The 22,601-nt window shown below is 32.6% G+C and overlaps 1 protein-coding gene across 3 annotated transcripts in view; it reads right to left on the bottom strand.

The window, feature by feature from the left end:
* Positions 1–22,601, bottom strand: part of LOC100370092 (cell adhesion molecule-related/down-regulated by oncogenes-like) — a 196,171-nt gene that overhangs the window by 14,613 nt on the left and 158,957 nt on the right. For 2 of the 3 annotated variants that reach the window (XM_085499096.1, XM_085499095.1), the window contains 6 exons: positions 5,803–5,962; positions 2,902–3,198; positions 2,438–2,584; positions 1,982–2,128; positions 1,271–1,555; positions 623–784 (listed from right to left, as the gene is read on the bottom strand). In XM_085499096.1, coding sequence (XP_085355222.1) covers positions 623–784; positions 1,271–1,555; positions 1,982–2,128; positions 2,438–2,584; positions 2,902–3,198; positions 5,803–5,905 — 1,141 coding nt within the window. In that variant the 5' untranslated portion in view covers positions 5,906–5,962. Of the gene's footprint in view, positions 1–622; positions 785–1,270; positions 1,556–1,981; positions 2,129–2,437; positions 2,585–2,901; positions 3,199–5,802; positions 5,963–10,467; positions 10,549–22,601 lie in introns of those variants that run through there. The other variant, XM_085499097.1, reaches the window with a different exon arrangement.

Below are 22,601 nucleotides of genomic sequence, written 5' to 3'. Positions count from 1 at the left end.
CACAGAAATTATATCAACCAGACTATGGAATCAAATGTTATTGGAATAATTACAACCAATCTAGGAAGTAAAATGTTCCTGAAATAATTTAATCAAACAATGAAGTAAAATGATCTTGGAATAATTTCAACCAATGTAAGAAGTTAAATGTTCTTAGAAAAACTGCTGCCAGTCTAGAGAGTGAAAACTTCTTGGCATAATTTCAACCAATCTAAGGAGTAAAATGTTCCTGGAATAACGACCAACAAGCCTAGGAATAAAATGTTCTTGGAATATTTACAAACAATCTAGGGAGTAAAATGTTCCTGGAATAATTTTAAGCAGTCTAGAGGGTTAAATGGTACTGGAATAATATTAAGCAGTCTAGGGAGTAAAATGTTACTGGAATAATTACAGTTAGTATAGAAGTCTATTTCAATCAATATAGGAAGTCACGTATTGTAATTATTTCAATCCGACTAAGAAGATGGGATTGATTTAATCAGTACAGAAAATTGAATAATTATACATATGTGAAAGATCAATAATTTCCATCAGTTGGCAGTAATTAATCTGAATAAAATCGTAAACAAGTTTGATAAAAAATCTATTTGTGATTTGCATAATACAAATAATGACTTACCAAGTAAAGAATGTTTGAGACTCATTTCTGAGATTGGATTTGAATTAAATAACCATGTGATGTCAGTGATTGGATTACCACCACTTATTTCACACAAAAATCTCACAGTGTCTCCAATCCGAGCTGAAACATCTTCAGGTGGTCGGGTAATAACTGGAGGAACTAAGAAGAAAACAGATTTTATTGATTCTTTGAAACTAAAAGTAGCATTCCAAACTGTCTTAATCTGTGTGGTACCATTTCTTCATGCATACATGTACCATAAAATGTTGAGATAGAGGAGAAACTAACCGCAAAACATGAATTCAAGTGGTAATGTTGGATTTGCATAAAAATAGACACTAGCTTAGGAGACTTTGTTTGTCCTTATAGGTCACATTGTAGTTTTCTTGGGAATGAGACCCCTTAGTTGTCTCAAAATGAAATGACTAGAGAAGTGAGGGCAGGACATCTACTTATAAAACATTTTGTTTTTAGCTTGTGCTGATGATGTGATGTTTCACAAACTTTAAATAGATAATAATTTTTTTTACATGAATTAATGATTTAGCAAACTTCCTGTCAAAAGCGACATGATCAAAAAAAGGTTACCTGCACCGTCAAAATGAGGTCAACAAATTAGCATATTCAAAATGGCCGCCAACTCACCGATGACACTCAAAAGCACCTGTTTCCTGTAGGGAAAACCGATATCATTGGTCGCTACACATAGATAGGGTCCCTCATCAGAAGCCTGCACATTATGAATAATGAGGTTGCCAAAATACTGACTGGTCCTTTCTGTTGGCATCGGATCATTTTGCCTCATCCAGGACATTGTCGGGAAAGGTTTGCCGCTTCCCACACACTCCAGAGTAGCATTTTCCCCAACACGAACTGTGGCTTTGGTAGTTGATATAATCTGTGCTGGTCTGTCTTCATGAGTTGAGTCATCTAAGTATACAAATGTATAAACTTGCAGATTATTCTCAAATGAGAAAAAAATTATGTCATGTGATATCCAGTATGCAATATAATTATGCTAATGATATGGTAATGATATGAAAAATGGTAATAATATGATGACATGTAATATGCTAATGACATGTAATATGCTAATGACATGGGATATGCTAATGACATGGGATATGCTAATGATATGCTAATGAGATGGGTATAGTAATGATATGCTAATGACATGTGATATTCTAATGTATGCTAATGAGATGGGATATGCTAATGATATGTTAAAGATAAACAGTATGATATTGATCTTTATAAATTTATATTCAGCAGCTCATTATGAGATCAAGAATTATAGAACATTTATGCTTTAAGTGTTTTATAGAAAAGAAATCATGTCATAATATTGACACTTACCATCAATGATAACAAGTTTAGTACTATTGACTGGGGTTTGTCGTTTCTCTGCGACTGTATTATATGCTGAACACTTATAGTTTCCTTTGTCTTGTAAAGAAACATTTGCTATTTGTAAATTACCAGATGGTAGAATTTTCATTCTCTCTGTGAAAAGAAAGAAAGATTTTGTATTTATGCCATCTTTTATAAGCCATTCTTGAATCTAGAATGTAACACTGCCCTCCAGTGGCTATAAATGATAAAACTCACAATAACTGAATTCAGCAATTTTTTAGGCAAAACAAATTTCAGGATATAGACTGAAAACAGAAATGCTTGTTGAAATAGCAGAAAAGCTAGCAATATAAGTCAAATAGGGAGCCCTCTGGTGGTAATGAAGCAGGATTTTATTTCACAAATATCAAACAGCGCCCTCTATAATCATACTGGGTACACACTAGTTTTGGGACATACCTGTGGCAAATGCTATCCATTCTCCTTGAAACCTGTATTCTACTCGTGCTGGTGGTAAACTTTCTGGTGGTGAACAATGAATTATTGTTGTATCACCCTTTGTAGCATATGTTATAGGATCCATCTCTTCTGTGAAAGGTTTGATGTCTGAAACAGAGATGTAAATAATGAACCACAATGTTCAACCTGACCAAATGTTATTAATTTTATGGAACCATTCACACAGGAACTAAATTTCAGATAAAACATCTGTAGTACAACGTGGTAACATTACATAGAACATGCTCATTTGTCATTGTACAATGCATCACGGTCATATTACAATGCATCATGGTTATTTTGCAAAGCACCATGGTCATATTACAATGCATGATGGTCATAATACAATGCATCTTGGTCAAATGTCATCAGTATATTCGGCACTAGCGAACATTGATCTGATATCAGTACATAAATAAACTTACATGCAGCTTGTAGCAGTACTGGTACGCTGGCAATGGCTCCCACCGAGTTATTAACTATACACTGATAGTGTCCTGTATGTGTAAATATATTTTTCTCATGTCGAAATGATCGTATAATAAGTTGTGATCCCCTGATATCATAGTCTGCATCATCACTAGCCGAGATGAATTGTCGATTATATTTCCATCGTATTTGTACATTACTAGGTTCGGCCACGCAGTAAAAACGAACTTTACTTTTTTTCCTCACAACTTGTGGTTCGGGTTGCTGCACAAATCTTGGCGCTATTTCTGCATCTGGAGAAAAAACAAATATTTGACATACTGAATTATTGCTTTCACTTAATGTCCTGGTAAAAATTTGTCTCACATATAGCTTCTTACAATGTAGCACAGGCTAAGAGGCAAGTACGAGCAACATCTGTCCTATTTTTAAGACCCAATCCAAATCCTTAGCATGGGCTAATGAAGTGTACACAACCACTTAGCTCAGGCTAAAGTGCCTAAAAAACACCTTTGTATTCATAGTTGATTTCTGACGTGACAATCAACACAAGCAAGTCTAAAAACATTATTCTTGAGAAGAAAATGCACTGACAAGAGACTCTTGTTTTATAACCATAGAACTAACAGGCTACTGTACTGAGTAATCATAGTTAAAATGACTGAAGTTTGTGTGTTTCATCTTCTGCATGTATGCAATTTGGTCTAGCCGATATGCAAACATACATGATTAACTTCTTGAATTGATGTAGCCTGAACATAACTATAGAATAGTGCAAATTTAACTAATTGAATAAATATTTTTGATTTACCATATTTACTGTATTAGGAGCACATCTCAAATAGAGGTCCTATGTGGGACATGTCTGCACTCTCTTATGTTCAAAGCTTAGCCAACGTTGGTTGAAACCGAAACTTTGCATATTCGGTGTCTTTCAAAAATTTCTACTACATTTCTGACGCTGTGAGATAATTTTCAACAGCAAAAGGGAGTGTGCATATTGTATTGTGTAGTGTGTTTTCGTTCACTATTCTCTGGCCGTTTCACTAAAAAATGAGACATTTTTAACAGCATCAATTATTTTAAATTCATGAGTTTTTTAATAAACTAATTTCAGATTGTTCACACTAAAAAAACACTGAATTTAAATCTGATGAACAGACATTTAGGATCAATTCATGACCAATAGAGACTGAAAAAGTTAAGAACTGAAATAATAATCCTGTATTACTGTGATATGTGTGTGTTTGTTCTAGGAATATAAAAGAAGTTCTCAGGAGATTAATTTTGAATTTTAGAGGCTAGTTTGCTCATGTAGACAAAATAGTTTAATATTTAAAGCAGTCTGTAATGATGAGGATTTTTATCTCAAACTAAGATGCAAAGTTTGTATTAAAGAGGATCAAACTAAACTGAAGATTACATCTCATTTTACATCACATTTTTTTTTCAAAAGCACAGCAGACTTTTTTAAGAAACAAAAAAAATATTTTGAAAATAGCAAAGTTTTATCTTTGCTGTTGTACTGGTTTCTATGGTGATGTGTTTTTTTTCACAATTTTGCTTGGTAACATGAGATTTTGTTATTGATAAAAATCTTGAATTTGGAACAATACATGTATTTCAAACAAGCTGATATTTATTATTTCTATTATTTCAATGGAAACGTCTCCCACAATGCATTGTACATTATGCTCAGTAACATGCTCAATAGTGCAAAAAAATATTTTTTCTCTCCCATGATGCATTGCATATATGCTCAGTAGTGCAAAATTTGAATTCCTCTCCCATAATGCATTGCATATATGCTCAGTAATGCAAAATTTGGATTTCTCTCCCATAATGCATTGCATATATGCTCAGTAATGCAAAATTTGGATTTCTCTCATATAATGAATTGCACATATTGAATTTGCTTTGGACTCCCTTAAAATTGGTTGAGAATTGAAATTCAGTAATTTTTTTTCCATATCCCATCAATGGCACCTGTGATGTATCAATTTAGTGGTAATAGAAAAGATGCGAGGACTGAATTCTGAATAGTTAGAACAGTGTGTATGGAATACATTCATCGAATTATTGTTCAAAACGACATGCATTTCCACATTGTAGTCTTCCCAACTGTACAATAAAAGTAACAAGTTTTGTTTTCCACAATTACATGATCATATGAATAATTTAAAATCATATTATAAAAAAAATATCGATATTGGCAAGTAAGAGTTTTGTGATAAAAACAAGACAATACAAAAACACCAACAACTTACTTCGACACCCCCCCCCACCGGTACCTAATTATAAATCACCACTATCAGAAGAATTTTATGTCATAGCTTTACATTATTACCAATGTTAATCTCTAGTTTCAAGTAAATTCATTTTAACGAATATTTAAATATTTTGTTTCTAATTCTGAAGGTGGTGATTGATAACAACAATAAACCCCCCAGCGCCATAATGGATGAAAAGGCAGGTCTATAGAATGTCAATATGAGAAACTAAACTGAACATCACATCTAGATTCTTCACCAGAAAGAGTCATTATTGTTCAAATAAAGATTCAATAAACAGTAAATGCAATGTTTGGTTTATGTACACTTATATTATTAGAGAAGTAATCCTAATACATCAAATATGACATACATACAAACAATTAATGAAATATTACTCAAACAGAATTTACACACCACCTGCTGTTACTATTTTCCCCTCATTCATTTTGAATATCTGCTGAGACTTTCAACTGGCATTGTGTTAAGGAAACTATCATTAAAGAAACATTAGTCTCTTTAATCATAATTTAATAAAATCTTCATTAACTCAGTGATTAATATTGTACATCCGAGTTTAGTAACTATAAATAGTAGATAAATAACTAACATACAAACAAGACTTACCTGTGAAGTAAACAACCTGTACTATGATGAGAAGACAAAGCCATAGTGCGGCCCGTAGAGATATTCTATAAAAGACAGGCAGTGCTGGCAGCGATAAATCCATTGCACTTTGAAAAGCCTCAATCTCACGACATTAAGAACAAATTTTCATATAAAACACCTGAAAATTCAAAAAAAATACAAATACAAATGTGTTATTAAAGAATCCAGCAAAAAGGAAGTTAATCACATAATTGGAGTAAAAACAAGTTAAAAGCATTTTGTTAAGAAAGTTGATTGTAATATAAAAGGCAAAGCAGAGTCTCTGAAAGAAGCCAAGTAATTCAAGGTTCAGGGTCAAGGCTATCTTGGAGGATTTGAATTATTTTCTTCATCAGTGAAACCCTATCATATCGTTTTGAGAAGATTATTTTGTTTTTATTCTAAAATTAATCTTCTGAAAAAGTCAAAGTAACAAGAAAAAAGAAATTGGAATCTTTATAATATGACTAGTGCGTGTCTATACTGAAGGGCTTGCAGTCATAGTAACAGCATTACTAGCAACTTACGAGGTATTTTGTATATTTAAATTATTTTTACAAAACAAGTCTTGTATAACAAGCGAGTCTGTATACCATGTTACATATTAATATGTATAATACATTACATACTAATATGTATACCATGTTACATACTAATCTGCACAACACATTGTTAGATACTAAGCTGTATACCATGTTACATACTAATCTGCACAACACATTGTTACATACTAATCTGTATACCATGTTACATACTAATCTGCACAACACATTGTTACATACTAAGCTGTATACCATGTTACATACTAATCTGCACAATACATTGTTACATACTAATCTGTATACCATGTTACATACTAATCTGCACAACACATTGTTACACACTAAGCTGTATACCATGTTACATACTAATCTGCACAATACATTGTTACATACTAATCTGTATACCATGTTACATACTAATCTGCACAATACATTGTTACATACTAATCTGTATACCATGTTACATACTAATCTGCACAATACATTGTTACATACTAATCTGCACAATACATTGTTACATACTAATCTGTATACCATGTTACATACTAATCTGCACAATACATTGTTACATACTAATCTGTATACCATGTTACATACTAATCTGCACAACACATTGTTACATACTAAGCTGTATACCATGTTACATACTAATCTGCACAATACATTGTTACATACTAAGCTGTATACCATGTTACATACTAATCTGCACAATACATTGTTACATACTAATCTGTATACCATGTTACATACTAATCTGCACAACACATTGTTACATACTAAGCTGTATACCATGTTACATACTAATCTGCAAAACACATTGTTACATACTAACATGTATGCCATGTTACATACTAATCTGCACAATACATTGTTACATACTAATCTGTATACCATGTTACATACTAATCTGCACAATACATTGTTACATACTAATCTGTATACCATGTTACATACTAATCTGCACAACACATTGTTACATACTAAGCTGTATACCATGTTACATACTAATCTGCACAATACATTGTTACATACTAAGCTGTATACCATGTTACATACTAATCTGCACAATACATTGTTACATACTATTCTGTATACCATGTTACATACTAATCTGCACAACACATTGTTACATACTAAGCTGTATACCATGTTACATACTAATCTGCAAAACACATTGTTACATACTAACATGTATGCCATGTTACATACTAATCTGCACAATACATTGTTACATACTAATCTGTATACCATGTTACATACTAATCTGCACAATACATTGTTACATACTAATCTGTATACCATGTTACATACTAATCTGCACAACACATTGTTACATACTAAGCTGTATACCATGTTACATACTAATCTGCACAATACATTGTTACATACTAATCTGTATACCATGTTACATACTAATCTGCACAATACATTGTTACATACTAATCTGTATACCATGTTACATACTAATCTGCACAATACATTGTTACATACTAATCTGTATACCATGTTACATACTAATCTGCACAACACATTGTTACATACTAAGCTGTATACCATGTTACATACTAATCTGCACAATACATTGTTACATACTAAGCTGTATACCATGTTACATACTAATCTGCACAATACATTGTTTCATACTAATCTGTATACCATGTTACATACTAATCTGCAAAACACATTGTTACATACTAACATGTATGCCATGTTACATACTAATCTGCACAATACATTGTTACATACTAATCTGTATACCATGGTACATACTAATCTGCACAATACATTGTTACATACTAATCTGTATACCATGTTACATACTAATCTGCACAACACATTGTTACATACTAAGCTGTATACCATGTTACATACTAATCTGCACAATACATTGTTACATACTAAGCTGTATACCATGTTACATACTAATCTGCAAAACACATTGTTACATACTAACATGTATGCCATGTTACATACTAATCTGCACAACACATTGTTACATACTAATCTGCACAAAACATTGTTACATACTAAGCTGTATATCATGTTACATACTAAGCTTCACAATACAAGATTACATACGAGTCTGCACAATGCCGAGAGCAACAGCATTTTATTAATAATCCATAATTACATGACGATAGATTAAGGTGCAAATTGGTCACGAAGGGCTATCTGATTACCAACACATTAATGAAAAGTTAGACTGCCCACTGACTACATGCTTTGAGTTATTACACTTTTGACCTGACCTCAAGAAGAAGAGAAAAACATAGACTTCCCAGGACTACATTGTTTCAGCAGCTGAGAATGCAATTTGAAGGTTTGAATCATAGCACTATCAGATTTGTACAGACAGGAAAGTGAGGCTCTAACAACATATCATCAATAGATAGTTTATGTTCATTACAAGATCTCACATGTGTGAAAGACATAGATCGAACGTCTGGCGCAAAAATCAAATTATTTGATTTTGAATTTGGATTTCTTGTTTATTGCTCAATGCCAAAATTATCTTTCACAGATATGGCATTGAGATACCCTTACTTCATCAAAATTGATCAACAAATGCGTGTGATACCGTAGTACATTATTAAGCGTTGAAATATCAAAGAAATAGTTTCACGTTAGTCGAATTCTATCGAGGTTTTGACGTCACTACGACACTATGACCTTTGTATGTCCTGTTATTACATTCTATTTCATTCATAACATGGAATCTCGTAGACAGTAGATACATAGGTGCCTTAACCTTTTCAACACCAGATTTTCTCATCCAAATTTTTTTGCATTTTTCCCCCATATTCTTCAATATTTCTGAAAATGAATCTGAATCTGAGCCAAAGGACAAAATTTAAGTCAATTTTCAGGTTTTACTCATAAATTTGGCTATTTTTTGTCTCAATCTTATGAAGAAAAGTGCAAACTATAAACGGAACTATTTTGTGATGAAAAGGTTAATTAAAGATCATTATATCAGTGACACCAGACTTTATTGATGAAAGACATAATTTAATGAGAAATAGTTTTAGGTGAAACTTTTTGCAGTGATAATTACCAGTGCAGTGTTTTTCTTTCTTTAACTAACATAGCAAAGACTATAACAATCTACATAGAAACAATGTATCTGTTATCTTTATTGTCAATATTTTATATCCGTCCTATATATGTTCAGCTTCCACATGTAAATAACACATTTTCAAATTTGATATATATCCAATTTTCATAATCTCATAACATATTATTACTATTATTGCTTATATTGCAACCACCCCACAAAATAAACATTGCTTGTCCCTTACATGTGTTTTTTCTCAATTATCATGATTGGCTTCTCAAGATCAGCTTCTAAGGGTTGTAGTAGGAAATCTGATCATACTGCTTGAGGCTTTTAAGATCGCGTATCACCAACACTGGTGTCAACCATACGGGCCACATTAAAATATTGACTCTATAGGAAGTAGGTCTAACACTCTCCATGCTTTGAAAACAAGAAAACCCATGATTAAAATTATGGTGAAACCAATACTCAGGCTGTTGATTATTATTTTTTATATTTACAATAGATGCCAGATGTGAAGTTTTATATTTGAATAATGTATAAAATCTGTATTTTATTTATTTTTGAAGATACAAGTCAAATATTGAGAGTCAGGTATAACATGAACTACACACTGGTTTAAGTCTTGTAAATGTTATTTGTGCTAAAAATAAAAAGACACTGAAGACTAGTAGAAATAGCTCACTGGCACTCCATATGTATCTTGTCTCATTTCGTGTAAGTGCAAATAGTGACTGTAGTACTGAGCACAATAGTTACAACCACCCCTCTGAGGGTATATACTGTACAGGCTTACCCTCTGAGAGGTTAGTATACAACAAGTGACCCATTTGAAGGTCTTAATCAGACCTTTTGAGGGTATATACTAAGATCTATACTACAACTGGACCCTCCGAAATACTATACTACAAGCGGAATTTCTGAGGGTCAAAAATACAACTAGACCCTATGAGGGTGTGTATAGTACACAACCAGACCATCAGAGATTCTACATACTATAAATGAACAAAATGACACCGTTCCAATACAAGATACGATACGTACCTTCTCCTTCATTTTGAAAAGCTGTAGGAACGAGTTACAGCGACAGCGACATAGATTATACCAACATAAGATATTAGACGCTGTCTATTATTTCACACTCTACATGGAGCTGAAGATGACAAGAATAATTTATCCAGAATATGCAAGGCAATTGAGGAATACCACTAGAAACGAATTCTCTTATAGCATCTCACATAATGTTACCGCAAGGACTCGTTATTATAAGACCAACGACTCTTGAGGAGTCGTCTTCATTTTCCAGATCCTAGCTGTCAATCAGACGCAACGACATGGATCTGATTACATCTTCCCTGTAGATGGAAAGCCAATTAAACAGCTAATATTGGCTATGTACATTGCTGTATGACCTCCAGCATCTTCAGTTTAGACAGGTCAGTTTGGGTCAGGTCACCACAAAACAAGGGCAAGATTTCAGATACAATAGCTTTACAAAGGTTATCACTAACATTAATTGTAATGTAATTTTACAGTAAAAACATTTCTTTCATTCCAACTACAAAAGGCCATTGCCATTATTTATTCTAAGTGTTTTAATAATTAAATCATTTCATTTTAATAAATTTTAACTTTAACTGAAGGTGATGTACATAAATCAGATCCCAAAATGAATCTAGTGAATGGATTCCACAGAGACGCATAGTCAAGTATGTAAAGAGTGTTAATATAAATGAATAACATTTGATATGTTGTTGTAACTGTTTGTTTTGTCATTAATCTCTTAAAACACTGAACAGCGCCACCACCTAAATCAATAGACATCAATAGACACAGGCAGAACAGTAAATATTGCTTTTCAAATGGTGAAGTGAGACTCAACCAAATCTTGGTCAAAATTTGATGATTATTTGCAATATTTAAGTATGAAGAAGTTTGAATAAAAATTAGTGAAGTTCAAATATTTATTTAATTTTTGTATACATGTATAGAATCAAACATTTAGAATCAGCCATTTTAAACTTGCTCTATCTGCCTTTGAAAGCTATTGTAAATATTGTTCTAATTAATGTGTTATGGACAGAAATGATCATGGTTTTTATTACTATGCTCGGATTGTGTATCATCTCCTTGCTATGCTGAATATATACAGTGGGAGTGCTGATATGAAGTGGAGTATCCATATGCATACTTCTCAGTACAACTGATTAGGTAAGATAGTTTGTCAGCTGTGGGTGATGATATATTCTGGAATGGCCAAATACATATTTTATGTCTTATCAGGCAAAGAGAAAGTTTAACCTTAAACTCAGAACCTACATAAGCATCCCCAACTTACTATTAATAATCATTGATAAAGCAAGCTACTTAAGTAGCTAACAAACAAACTCATCAAAACATAAACTGTTACCAGTGGTTTATCTGCCAGACCACAATTATCAGGTTTAGAATGTAGTCATAGTAACAACCTGTGATTTAAGTAAAACAAGTAGAAAACAAACTAGGATTTCATGCGTTTATTAGGCACACTCTATCAGCGTCTTCTCTGAAACCACACAGACCAATAATCAACAGTAATGGTGTCTTCTCTGAAATCATTGACAAATTACAACCTAGTAATAAATGTAGTTGGTGTTGAAAACATCTTTATGGCTTGTGTACATTTCACACAATTGATTGGATTATAGTAGACTGCAATATTTAGTGATTATGTCTATTCAATTGTCAGTACAACAACCCAAACATGATTACAAAAAAATACTTTAACGTTCAATTTGCAAAGAAAATTGACATTTTCACATTAAAGGTAACAAATTAAGATGCGGTTACAGAACCAAGGAAGGACGGTACTCTAAAACCAAACAGAAATTCACAAACATTTTGTGAGGATTTCTCAACCATTACTGTATCTCTATTACAAATTTATTCCAATAATAAAACCAAGCAGTGTTGAAAATGACTGGCGGATACCACAAGGCATTTCAAACAAACATTGGTATCCTTTTTTTGAAAATTCGCATTTCGTAATTTATTTTCCGCAAGCTATGCATGTCTTATTAAAATTTGCACGATTGTTAGTGTCGCTGAACGCTCGCTGCCAAAATGAATGCGAGTACTGTGTAGCGACTAAACACAAAATAAAATGAATATGCACAGTTACAGTCTTTTTAATACTGAAACACATTATTCATGCATTTGAATTTTTTTTTAGGATGATTGACATTTGAGTAAATTTTGTTGTGATAATACAAAAGTCACTCATAAGAAATAAATTCTTTTCTCACTAACAGTGTGACTATCGCTGAAAGCATTGGTAATCATTTGTAACTGTAGCAAAAAAACAAACAAACAGAATAATGTCTGAGACAGCATGAAAAGAATTTTCACTGGTATCCCAAGGGGACGTTGGATGACAACAGTGTTCCAATAGACATCAAAATAATGACTTGATGTGACAGCAGCGAGGAAGTCAACAGAAACACACATCTACATTTTTCTGCGCAGTCATTTCTAGGATAGAGCCTACAGCTACCACGGAAGATATAATTGCTATCGCTGCTAAAAGTGTTCTGGTGATGAATTAAAGAAATCCTACAAGAGGCTTTTCAAATCGCAATGAATTATTAAGCAGATTAATCACAAAGGCTGCCATTATCAGCAAAGACGAAGCAGAATAAAACAACTGTTACCATGGTGACTGTTACAATCTTATGAATATTTGATAAACAATATTCATGATTTTTTTTGTCAAGTTATCTGTTTACTTAACATAATTAACAGTAACAAATAGTGGCAGCACGATGTATTCAAAAGATTGTATGCAGCATTTAATTTAGGTTCCATTTATACTAGATTCATATCACACATTTATCTTCTAAAGACAACCACAAGATTTGAATCATAAACTTAATCTTGTTTGTTAAATAAAAAAAAAAAAGTGATACACTATCAAAAACTGAAACACTTTCACAAAAAAGATAACATATTTGGAAAGGTTTGATTTGATCAGATTTTCACTGGGAACTTAAAGTGCCTCATATTTTATAAATCCGACTTGGATTTGTTCTTGAAAAAAAATATCTTTGATTATTATTTGTAATTAAAAAACCACAAACTACTGACAATACAGAATACCATATCACATTACTAAAGATTACTTGATTTCCAGAGGGTTGGTGCACTGGTCTGTGGAGATTCTAAGAGAGTAGTGGGGGCACTGGTCTGTGGAGATTCTAAGAGAGTAGTGGGGGCACTGGTCTGTGGAGGTTCTAGGAGAGGGACAAGAGGCACTGGTTTGTGGAGGTTCTAGGAGAGGGACAAGAGGCAGGGATACCATTTGATGTGTCTTATTATTGTTGTATAGATGTCAATTATTTTGATAAAAATAAACAAAATTTCAGCATACTATGGCCTTCAATACATTCTTACAAACATTATTCTTAAAATGTTGAAATTATTAAACAATGTCAATTTGAGTTGCGATACCCCAAATTGACCAAAATATTTGTCCAAATTCGATAATAAATAATATAACTACTAGTAGGACGGGAAGCATTGTCATTTCACTATATATACGATTTATCTTGCCTCTGATGCCAATAGTTTACCTTGAGTCAATATAATGAACAGTTCTTATAACATCCAACCAAGTAAACTACAGCCCACATTGTTGAAACAAAAAATCATGAGTAAACAACAGAGCAAACAAACAAAGTATCAAATTTATCATGCAGTATCCCATACATGTACATTACTTTGCACGGTTTCACTTTTCAAATATGAGACAAAGTGGAAACTATAGATTTTTTATCATACAGCGCAAACTTTAAGCGATTACAAACTTAACTATGCATATGAAAGCTTTATCCCCATCATTGAATGGAATGTCCCTCGTGAATGAAAGGTGATAAATTAACTTGACAAACACCTGGCAAACAACCAGAAATAATGAAAAGTGAACGAGATATGCTATCACTATGACAACCACATATGAACAATGTGCCGTATCTTAACTATCATCTACAAATGTGCCACTTTTATATTTTGTTATTTGAAGATATTCGAGACAGCATGGTGACAAAACGCTATCAAATACAGGGTAATTTGTCTGCAAGATCTCAATCAAGTCATTTGAAATTGATGGCTCAATCAGAAAATTTTTCAGGAGTTGCAAACATACTTTATTAAATTATTACTGAACAAATTAATGTCATATAAGAGCAGATGATTTTCTCAGTACTGAATACGTAGTTAGTACTACAGTACTGAAAGTGATTTTTTTCTTCTTTTGACAATATTAGTCAAATTTGGTAATCATTGTGGATAAAAGATTACTAGTTTATGTAGTATTGAAAAGACACTACATATTTAAAGAATAATAGACACACATACATCTTATGAATTAACAAATGCTATAAGAGGTGAGGCAAATTTAAAGTGAATGATGTCAGATTTTGTCACTATACTAATGTCTAACTACATTAGGAAAAGGTCAGATCACATTAATTAACAAATTAGACAAAGATGCAACAAACAAAAGCACCTCGTATATATCGCGTAACACAATGTACAAAACAAAATGAGTATTTCAATATCAGGTTAGCCTTTTATATTAACATAAAGTCAGTTCTATAACTATTAATAATTAACTTCACCATTGGCATTATGCTTGTCATACATTTTAACAAACTTGGACCCCCAAATATACATTGTATTCTAATAATAATAAATAACACAAAGTTAGCCCCCACAAATATATTTTATAAAATAAAGCATGTCCTATCCCCCACCCCATATGCAACACATAAAACTAAGGGAGTCTTTTACCTGTAGCATTATGCCTGCCATGTATGTACATCTGCTCATGTTATCCAGGAAAACACATTAGAGTCCTTCAAGAAATCAACCACTGTCTTGCAAGACATAGACTGATTCATTCCTTGTTAGGGGTGTCAGGTATATGAGGAAATGAGGGGCAATAAGAAATCCATCAAGACATAACCATGCTTTTTAATAATTAGTAAATTAGTTAGTTTTTTTAATAATTAGTAAATTAGTTAGTTTTTTTAATAATTAGTAAAGAATGATCAACACAAACATTACTCTCCCACCCCTCTCAAAAAGTGATATTGCTCTGAAGATTTAAACAGTGAAAGGGAAATGTAATACTTAGACACATGCAAGGAGTACAAGCATGTTGATTAGAGTGCATATACAGTATTTATATTCAGGTTCAAAGCCAATTTCTTAGATTCAAATACTTCAACGAATATTTTGAAATATTTAACGGCCATATGACAGTTGATACTAAACAACAAGTTCAAAGCTATGAGAGATAACAAGGTCATTGCTACTAGCTAGGGTCATCTGGTCATACAAATGTTACTCCGACAGAGAGGTCTCTGTTACCGTAATTACGCACACATGACACTCGCCCATCATTAACAACATGAATCAGGTATAATCAAGTTCAACAACATGTATCAATTTATCCCAGGAACATACAACTTCAAGGTCACGTCCTTAAAAAGAAATAGTGCTGATGGAGAGATTAGCCAGAAAATTGTTAAAATGCTTAAATTCAACAACACAAATAAATAAAATCTTCATACAACTTTTAACACCAACAGAAAGATATTCGAGTCAGAAGTTTCTTGAAAATAGTCAAAAATCGATCACTGCGTATTTCGGTAGATTTATTAATGATTGAGTTTTCAGGTCTTAGGAAGTCATAAACATGCTGCAATAGACATCAAAGATGGACTATATGACAAAATCAATATTTGCGAAGCATCACTGTCTATTAAGGTTGATCGACACGCACACCAGTCTCTTTAGTTTTTTCCTGTATAGCCATTATGTCCCCCTCCTTCTAAATTGATAGGATCCCTTTTTTTCTAAATTTGCCACTGTGCTCAAGCAAACAAAATTGTATCACACTGCGGTTGAGGTTTTAACATGTGTAATGATAACAAACAAATAGTTCAGGTCATGAAGTACAAACATTTCTTTAAAGCGTGGTGGTCGTCGCGCAGCGCGTGTTTGAATTTAATGTACATAAACAATGTATTTTACACAGATTGTATACGTCGCTATGAGTCCCATATCGAACAGGACGCGGCATGACGACTGCATCCCTTTAATATGATGACAGGTGGATGAATATTGCGTCATATTTCACCATGCCATGAAAGGAACCGCATGTATAATAAAATAAGAAACAGACACTACAACTATTCACTCTGCCAGGATTACTCTATATTCAGTTAATACTCCCTACTGCATAAAGATGAAGAAACCAAACAGGATGCGGTATCTAGGCAATAGAAGATGTTAGACATCAGAGAATTTGTCGGTAACAAAAGACATGGTACACCCTTGTCGTAGTGATGCAACCACCAAGGTTTAATTTACAAAGGAAATGTAAAGTCGTCTCCCCAGATACGAAAACCATCCTATACATAGTCACTTCACAATCTTGTTTTTCACACCTTTTAGCACGATCACATGACCTCACTATATTAGAGGCTTCAAATGATTATATTCAGATTTATGAGTTTTTAAAGTATACCTGACAACCTACCGACTCTCATGGGCCATTAGATTTTAGTTCCTGACCTTATTGGTTCTAATGTTGACCTGTTTTGTCTACTCTGGGGAGTTACAACATCAAAATGTGAAGGAAAACATTTTTTTTGAGCATTTAAGGGTGATAGTGCAAATCATTAAGAATTTAAATAAATATACATGGTACAATGTTTTCTTATGACAGGGTTAAGTACTTTCATTTTCACAGTGAAATTCACATCATGTTGTTACACTCAGCGTCACGCCATATATATCTCTCAACAGGGTGATTTCTTATCAAGATAGTACACTGCACTGTATCCATTAGACAACAGGTGCGGAACCATTAAACTATGAATCTCATTATCACCATGGCAACATAAATCTTGTGACAATTCTAAGGTTATATTGGCAGTTACTGTCACGCTTTATGTGATAGATATTACTTTCCAATAAAATAATAATCATGGTGTATATACGACCTTCAATTAGGTTTTACTTTGCATAACAACAAAAACATAATTGCAATGAGGTTGGTTAAGTGGTAAGCGAATTCTGTGAGCAAAATTTAGCAATTCAGCAAAATTCTGCTCATCTTTTATGAAAAGGAATTGGTGAGCAAAATTTTCTCTTGTTGAAACAGATTAAATGTTGGCCATTTGAAAATGAACACGTATATAGAACTTTTTGTTTATAATTTCTTTTTTACAATATAGCATTGTGTGTATTTTCAGACAACGTTTTAAAGCGTAAAAGCTGTTACATTTCCAATTCCAGACATTGATTATAAATTTAATTACATCTGAAAAATGCCAAATAGTTCAAGATCTTTAGTCGCCTACTGTAAAATCTGTATTAGAAACCGCGACTTCTATTAAAATGGTACAATGCAACAGAGGGGATGCGGCTTCTATTAGAGCATCTACACTTATGAGAAATGGTGAACTTTTGGTTCTCAATTGTTCAAAAAGAATGGGTGCGACTTCTATTAGGGATGCGGCTTCTAACACAGATTTTACGGTAACATGTACACGCCTAAATTGGTAAAAATTTCATAGTATACAAATTGCACATTACTCATTTGTAAGTAGTATAGGAATAAATAAACACTGTGTGGAATATTTTACTAGTAACACAACTTGCAATAAAATACAGTCATACTTGTGTATTACAACCGCCAACCGCCGTTATAAAATAAAACGTAAAACATTAATTAACACATGATTATGGTAGTCAAATCTGGTATTACTTAGTGGTAAAATGTTTAGTTTAGCTAGTGATTGGATATTGCTAAACATAATCAAAGTAAAACACTCCAATTTAGCAATAAAAGTTTTAAAACACATAGTTGAACTCTGGTGACCTTGCCCGTTGTTGTATAATATTATTCCTTTATCATAGTTTGTTTCAATATGAATATGCATTGTCATAATTAATTTTGAATACAAACAAGTTTTAGGATTTAAACAGCAGTGGGAAAGCAGTCTATCGAATGTCACTGATTGATGTAAATATCTTACAAAAACATTAATGTGTAATTTGTTTAGTTATTTTAAGGGACATAATTTCCAGCTTTATTCAAAGTAATTCAGATTTTAAGTGACATAATTTCCAGCTTTATTCAAAGTAATATTTTATTTTTATTCAAAGATATTTTAGTATAAAAACAAATGCCTTATCTTCGAAAAAAGTGGACGAGAAATTCAATACAATTAGATCAGGTTTTGAAAGTTAAGCAAATTCAAATCCATTAAAAACAGACATAAGATACAAAGTGTGGGTAAAACACACCTTGCTTTATAGAATACGTACTATGAGTGTGGATGTAAATTACAACCATTAAAACTAACCTTTGTTTATCAGTGGATCAGATCTAGTAGTATGGTTAAACCACAAGAACCAATAATTAGTAGTGTAGTCAGTGAAATACTAAGGCGAGTCTCAACCAAATCTGTTGCTAGGTAACTGACCATGATTGTAGTATATATTTTTACCTACCGAGAGTGAAACACTAAGGCGGGTCTCAACCAAATCTGTTGCTAGGTAACTGACCATGGCTGTAGAGTATATTTCTTTCTACCTACCGAGAGTGAAAAACTAAGGCTGGTCTCAACCAAATCTGTTGCTATGTTGCATTCAGAATGATGGTGTAAATTTGTACCAGTTATTAGTATAACAGTAACATCATAATTGTGGCTGTATTAATACTCCATAATAATGCAGAAAAACAAATACATATATTCCACACTGTGAAGCTCTTCTTGTAAGATTGACAAGGACATGAAAAATATGCTGACATAGCTAATAAAATATTATAGAGGTCCTGAACTAGCTTTTTAAAAACGTTAAGGTTGATCTACCATATATTTTCTTACATGACTAATTACTTGTTTAACTTTATTATTATCCATGCATGTGTGTCTAATGTGTAAGTAGGGACACAATGTATTCATATAGGTACATGTTTCTTGCACAGAGATTGAAATCTCTTGGGGGAGAAAAATGATGCTATCGTAGTAGTACGACAGAGTGTAAATACATTGCCATCAAGATGAGCTGGTATGATACCCTCAAACAAAGTCAAGATAATATCTGTATACCTACACTATTTGTTACCATAGCAACAGTCTTCTCATAATACCAAAGCTGAATATATATATATACAAAACCAGGTTTTCTTTCAAAATGAACAAGAAACTGAAACTAGATGACGAAATCTGAGAACTACAAGATGGGAACTCAGAATGAGTCTAGATAATTAGATTCAGTCGTTAGTTATCAGAACATTCTGCTTGATGTAAAATGCCTAAAATATCAAATCACCACCATGGCAACCATTTCAGCATATAACTAATCATCAACATGGATGCCAACGCTGAAAGACTTGCCCTGAGCAAACCAACATAATAATAAAAAGTTTATGTTTACCTTCCTTTCTCTGTATTTAGTTGCGTTTCAAGCAAATGTCCTCGTAACACGCACATGCCTTCAGAGACCTTTCAAACCGTGTGCACGAGATGACATTACGAGTGCCATACAATAATAAATTCATGTAGTAGAACAAATTAATATGCAGCTATAAAATATAGAGATGTTTATGGTGCAGAATATTGATAAAGATATTAATTTAATAATCAATACTGTATTCATACTCAAAAGAGCTTGTGTCTGACAAACAAATTTATTGCCATTTTGTTATCCTTTTTATTCTAAGAAAATAGAAACATTTTGTGTAATTTTAATCATATTTGGATAAATCAAACATTATAGAGTTATTTCGAGGAAAACTGTTGATATGATTTTGGTTGGAGGCAAATATATTTAAAACAAATTCATATTTCAATTTTTATCACACCATATTTTGTGCAACATTTAGCATATTTTAATTTATTTTTTGATAACGTTTTTGAACAATACGTATAAAATATCATATTGAATACAGGTCTTGGTCAACATCTTTGAAAAAAATGACTCTAACCTGTTCGCCACCAGACTTCCTCGACCAAATTTTTTCTTATATTCTTCAATGTTTCTGGAAATTATGCCTAATTTTGGAGCCAACAGACAAAATTTTAGTCATCTTTTAGTTTTTTTTGGTCCTTAACTTCTGAAGGAAAGTGTAGACTCTAAACAGGACTATTTTGTGAATTTGTGATGAAAAGAGAGAACTGGTGGTGAAAAGATTTCATTTTTGTGAATTTTACAAGTCAGTGAAAATGGGTGATTTTCTAGTGATCTTGAGTATGTTGTGAAAGACGCGGCAAAATCCAATGATTCAATTTTGAACTTGAATTTCCTTTTTCATAGATCAATGTTTTCATGGAAGAATACCATGTTGAGATATCCTTACATTATCAAAATTTACCATCATCAAATGTTTATAATACTTTATTAATCATGGTAATACCAAAACAAATATTTTTTCACAATCTTGATAGAGTAATGACTTCAATAGAAGAATAGATTTCATGTATGCATCACAAAGTCACAACTATGATGAAAATATTAACATTTGATTAAATTATCAGTTATTAATACAGGAATAGTTGATTTAAAGGGAGGTGGTCATCGCACCAATATGGAACTCATAGCATGTAAAATACATTGTTTACATGAAATTTAAGTATGTACTGTGCAACAACCACTGCCCTTTAAGCACAACAAGCCAGACTTTCAAGTTTGTACATTAGTGTATAATAATGATTCTAACTGAAGTGAGAAACCTGACAATTTTTATCTTTAAGCCATAAATGTATTAGTACTATGATTTGAAAGCAACTTATCATAATACTTATAGTAGCTGATGATATTACTGTACCAAATTAACCATTAGCAATCACACAATTCAAGCACTGAGTGTACACTGGAATGATTCAATGCAATCAGTGACTCAAACTAGCAGTCACATATTACTACAATTTGAAAATCATCTTATCGGATACTTGTCAAACGTTGACAGACCCACCTCAGAATAAACGTAAGTATTTAAATCATGAAAATATCAGAAATCAATATTTATGACATCATAATGCATTATTACCATGACAACATCACTAATGACACGTGCATTTCTGGACAACTGATCCAGATTGCTACAATACAAGTCATTCATTACAAACAAAACTGACTGCTTGATCCACAATATCAAACATGTTTTTCTGATTTGATGCTTCTCAAAACATTATGAGAGATAACAGAGTTTGCGAGATGATCTCTTTTTTAGAAATATATAGAGATTGACATTTTCAACAAATTCCACCTGACAGGTGAAAATCAAAGAATCCATCATGACCATGACTTGAACATTTTTTTAGATAAAATACATGTACGTCTTTTCTTTACAACACATATATTAGTCATATATTATCATATAGCTTTGTTATTTGTCAACATCTCGGTTTGTATATGTTCCTAATGATTAACTAATGTTTAATCTTAAGGTATATTTATAAATAGATGAGCAAGAGGTCGAATAAGGAGAAACAACGATGTCCAATGTAACTGAAAAACAGACAGAACACAGTAAACAGCGATGTCCAATGTAACTGAAAAACAGACAAAACACAGTAAACAGTGATGTCCAATGTAACTGAAAAACAGACAAAACACAGTAAACAGTGATGTCCAATGTAACTGAAAAACAGACAGAACACAGTAAACAGTGATGTCCAATGTAACTGAAAAACAGACAGAACACAGTAAACAGTGATGTCCAATGTAACTGAAAAACAGACAAAACACAGTAAACAGTGATGTCCAATGTAACTGAAAAACAGACAGAACACAGTAAACAGTGATGTCCAATGTAACTGAAAAACAGACAGAACACAGTAAACAGCGATGTCCAATGTAACTGAAAAACAGACAGAACACAGTAAACAGTGATGTCCAATGTAACTGAAAAACAGACAGAACACAGTAAACAGCGATGTCCAATGTAACTGAAAAACAGACAGAACACAGTAAACAGTGATGTCCAATGTAACTGAAAAACAGACAGAACACAGTAAACAGCGATGTCCAATGTAACTGAAAAACAGACAGAACACAGTAAACAGCGATGTCCAATGTAACTGAAAAACAGATAGAACACAGTAAACAGCGATGTCCAA

The sequence above is a fragment of the Saccoglossus kowalevskii genome, chromosome 5 (genome assembly GCF_978046115.1).
Source record: "Saccoglossus kowalevskii chromosome 5, keSacKowa6.1, whole genome shotgun sequence".
NCBI lineage: Eukaryota > Metazoa > Hemichordata > Enteropneusta > Harrimaniidae > Saccoglossus > Saccoglossus kowalevskii.
Note: the sequence above shows the minus strand (reverse complement) of the source record. Positions and strands in the feature narration are given on the sequence as shown.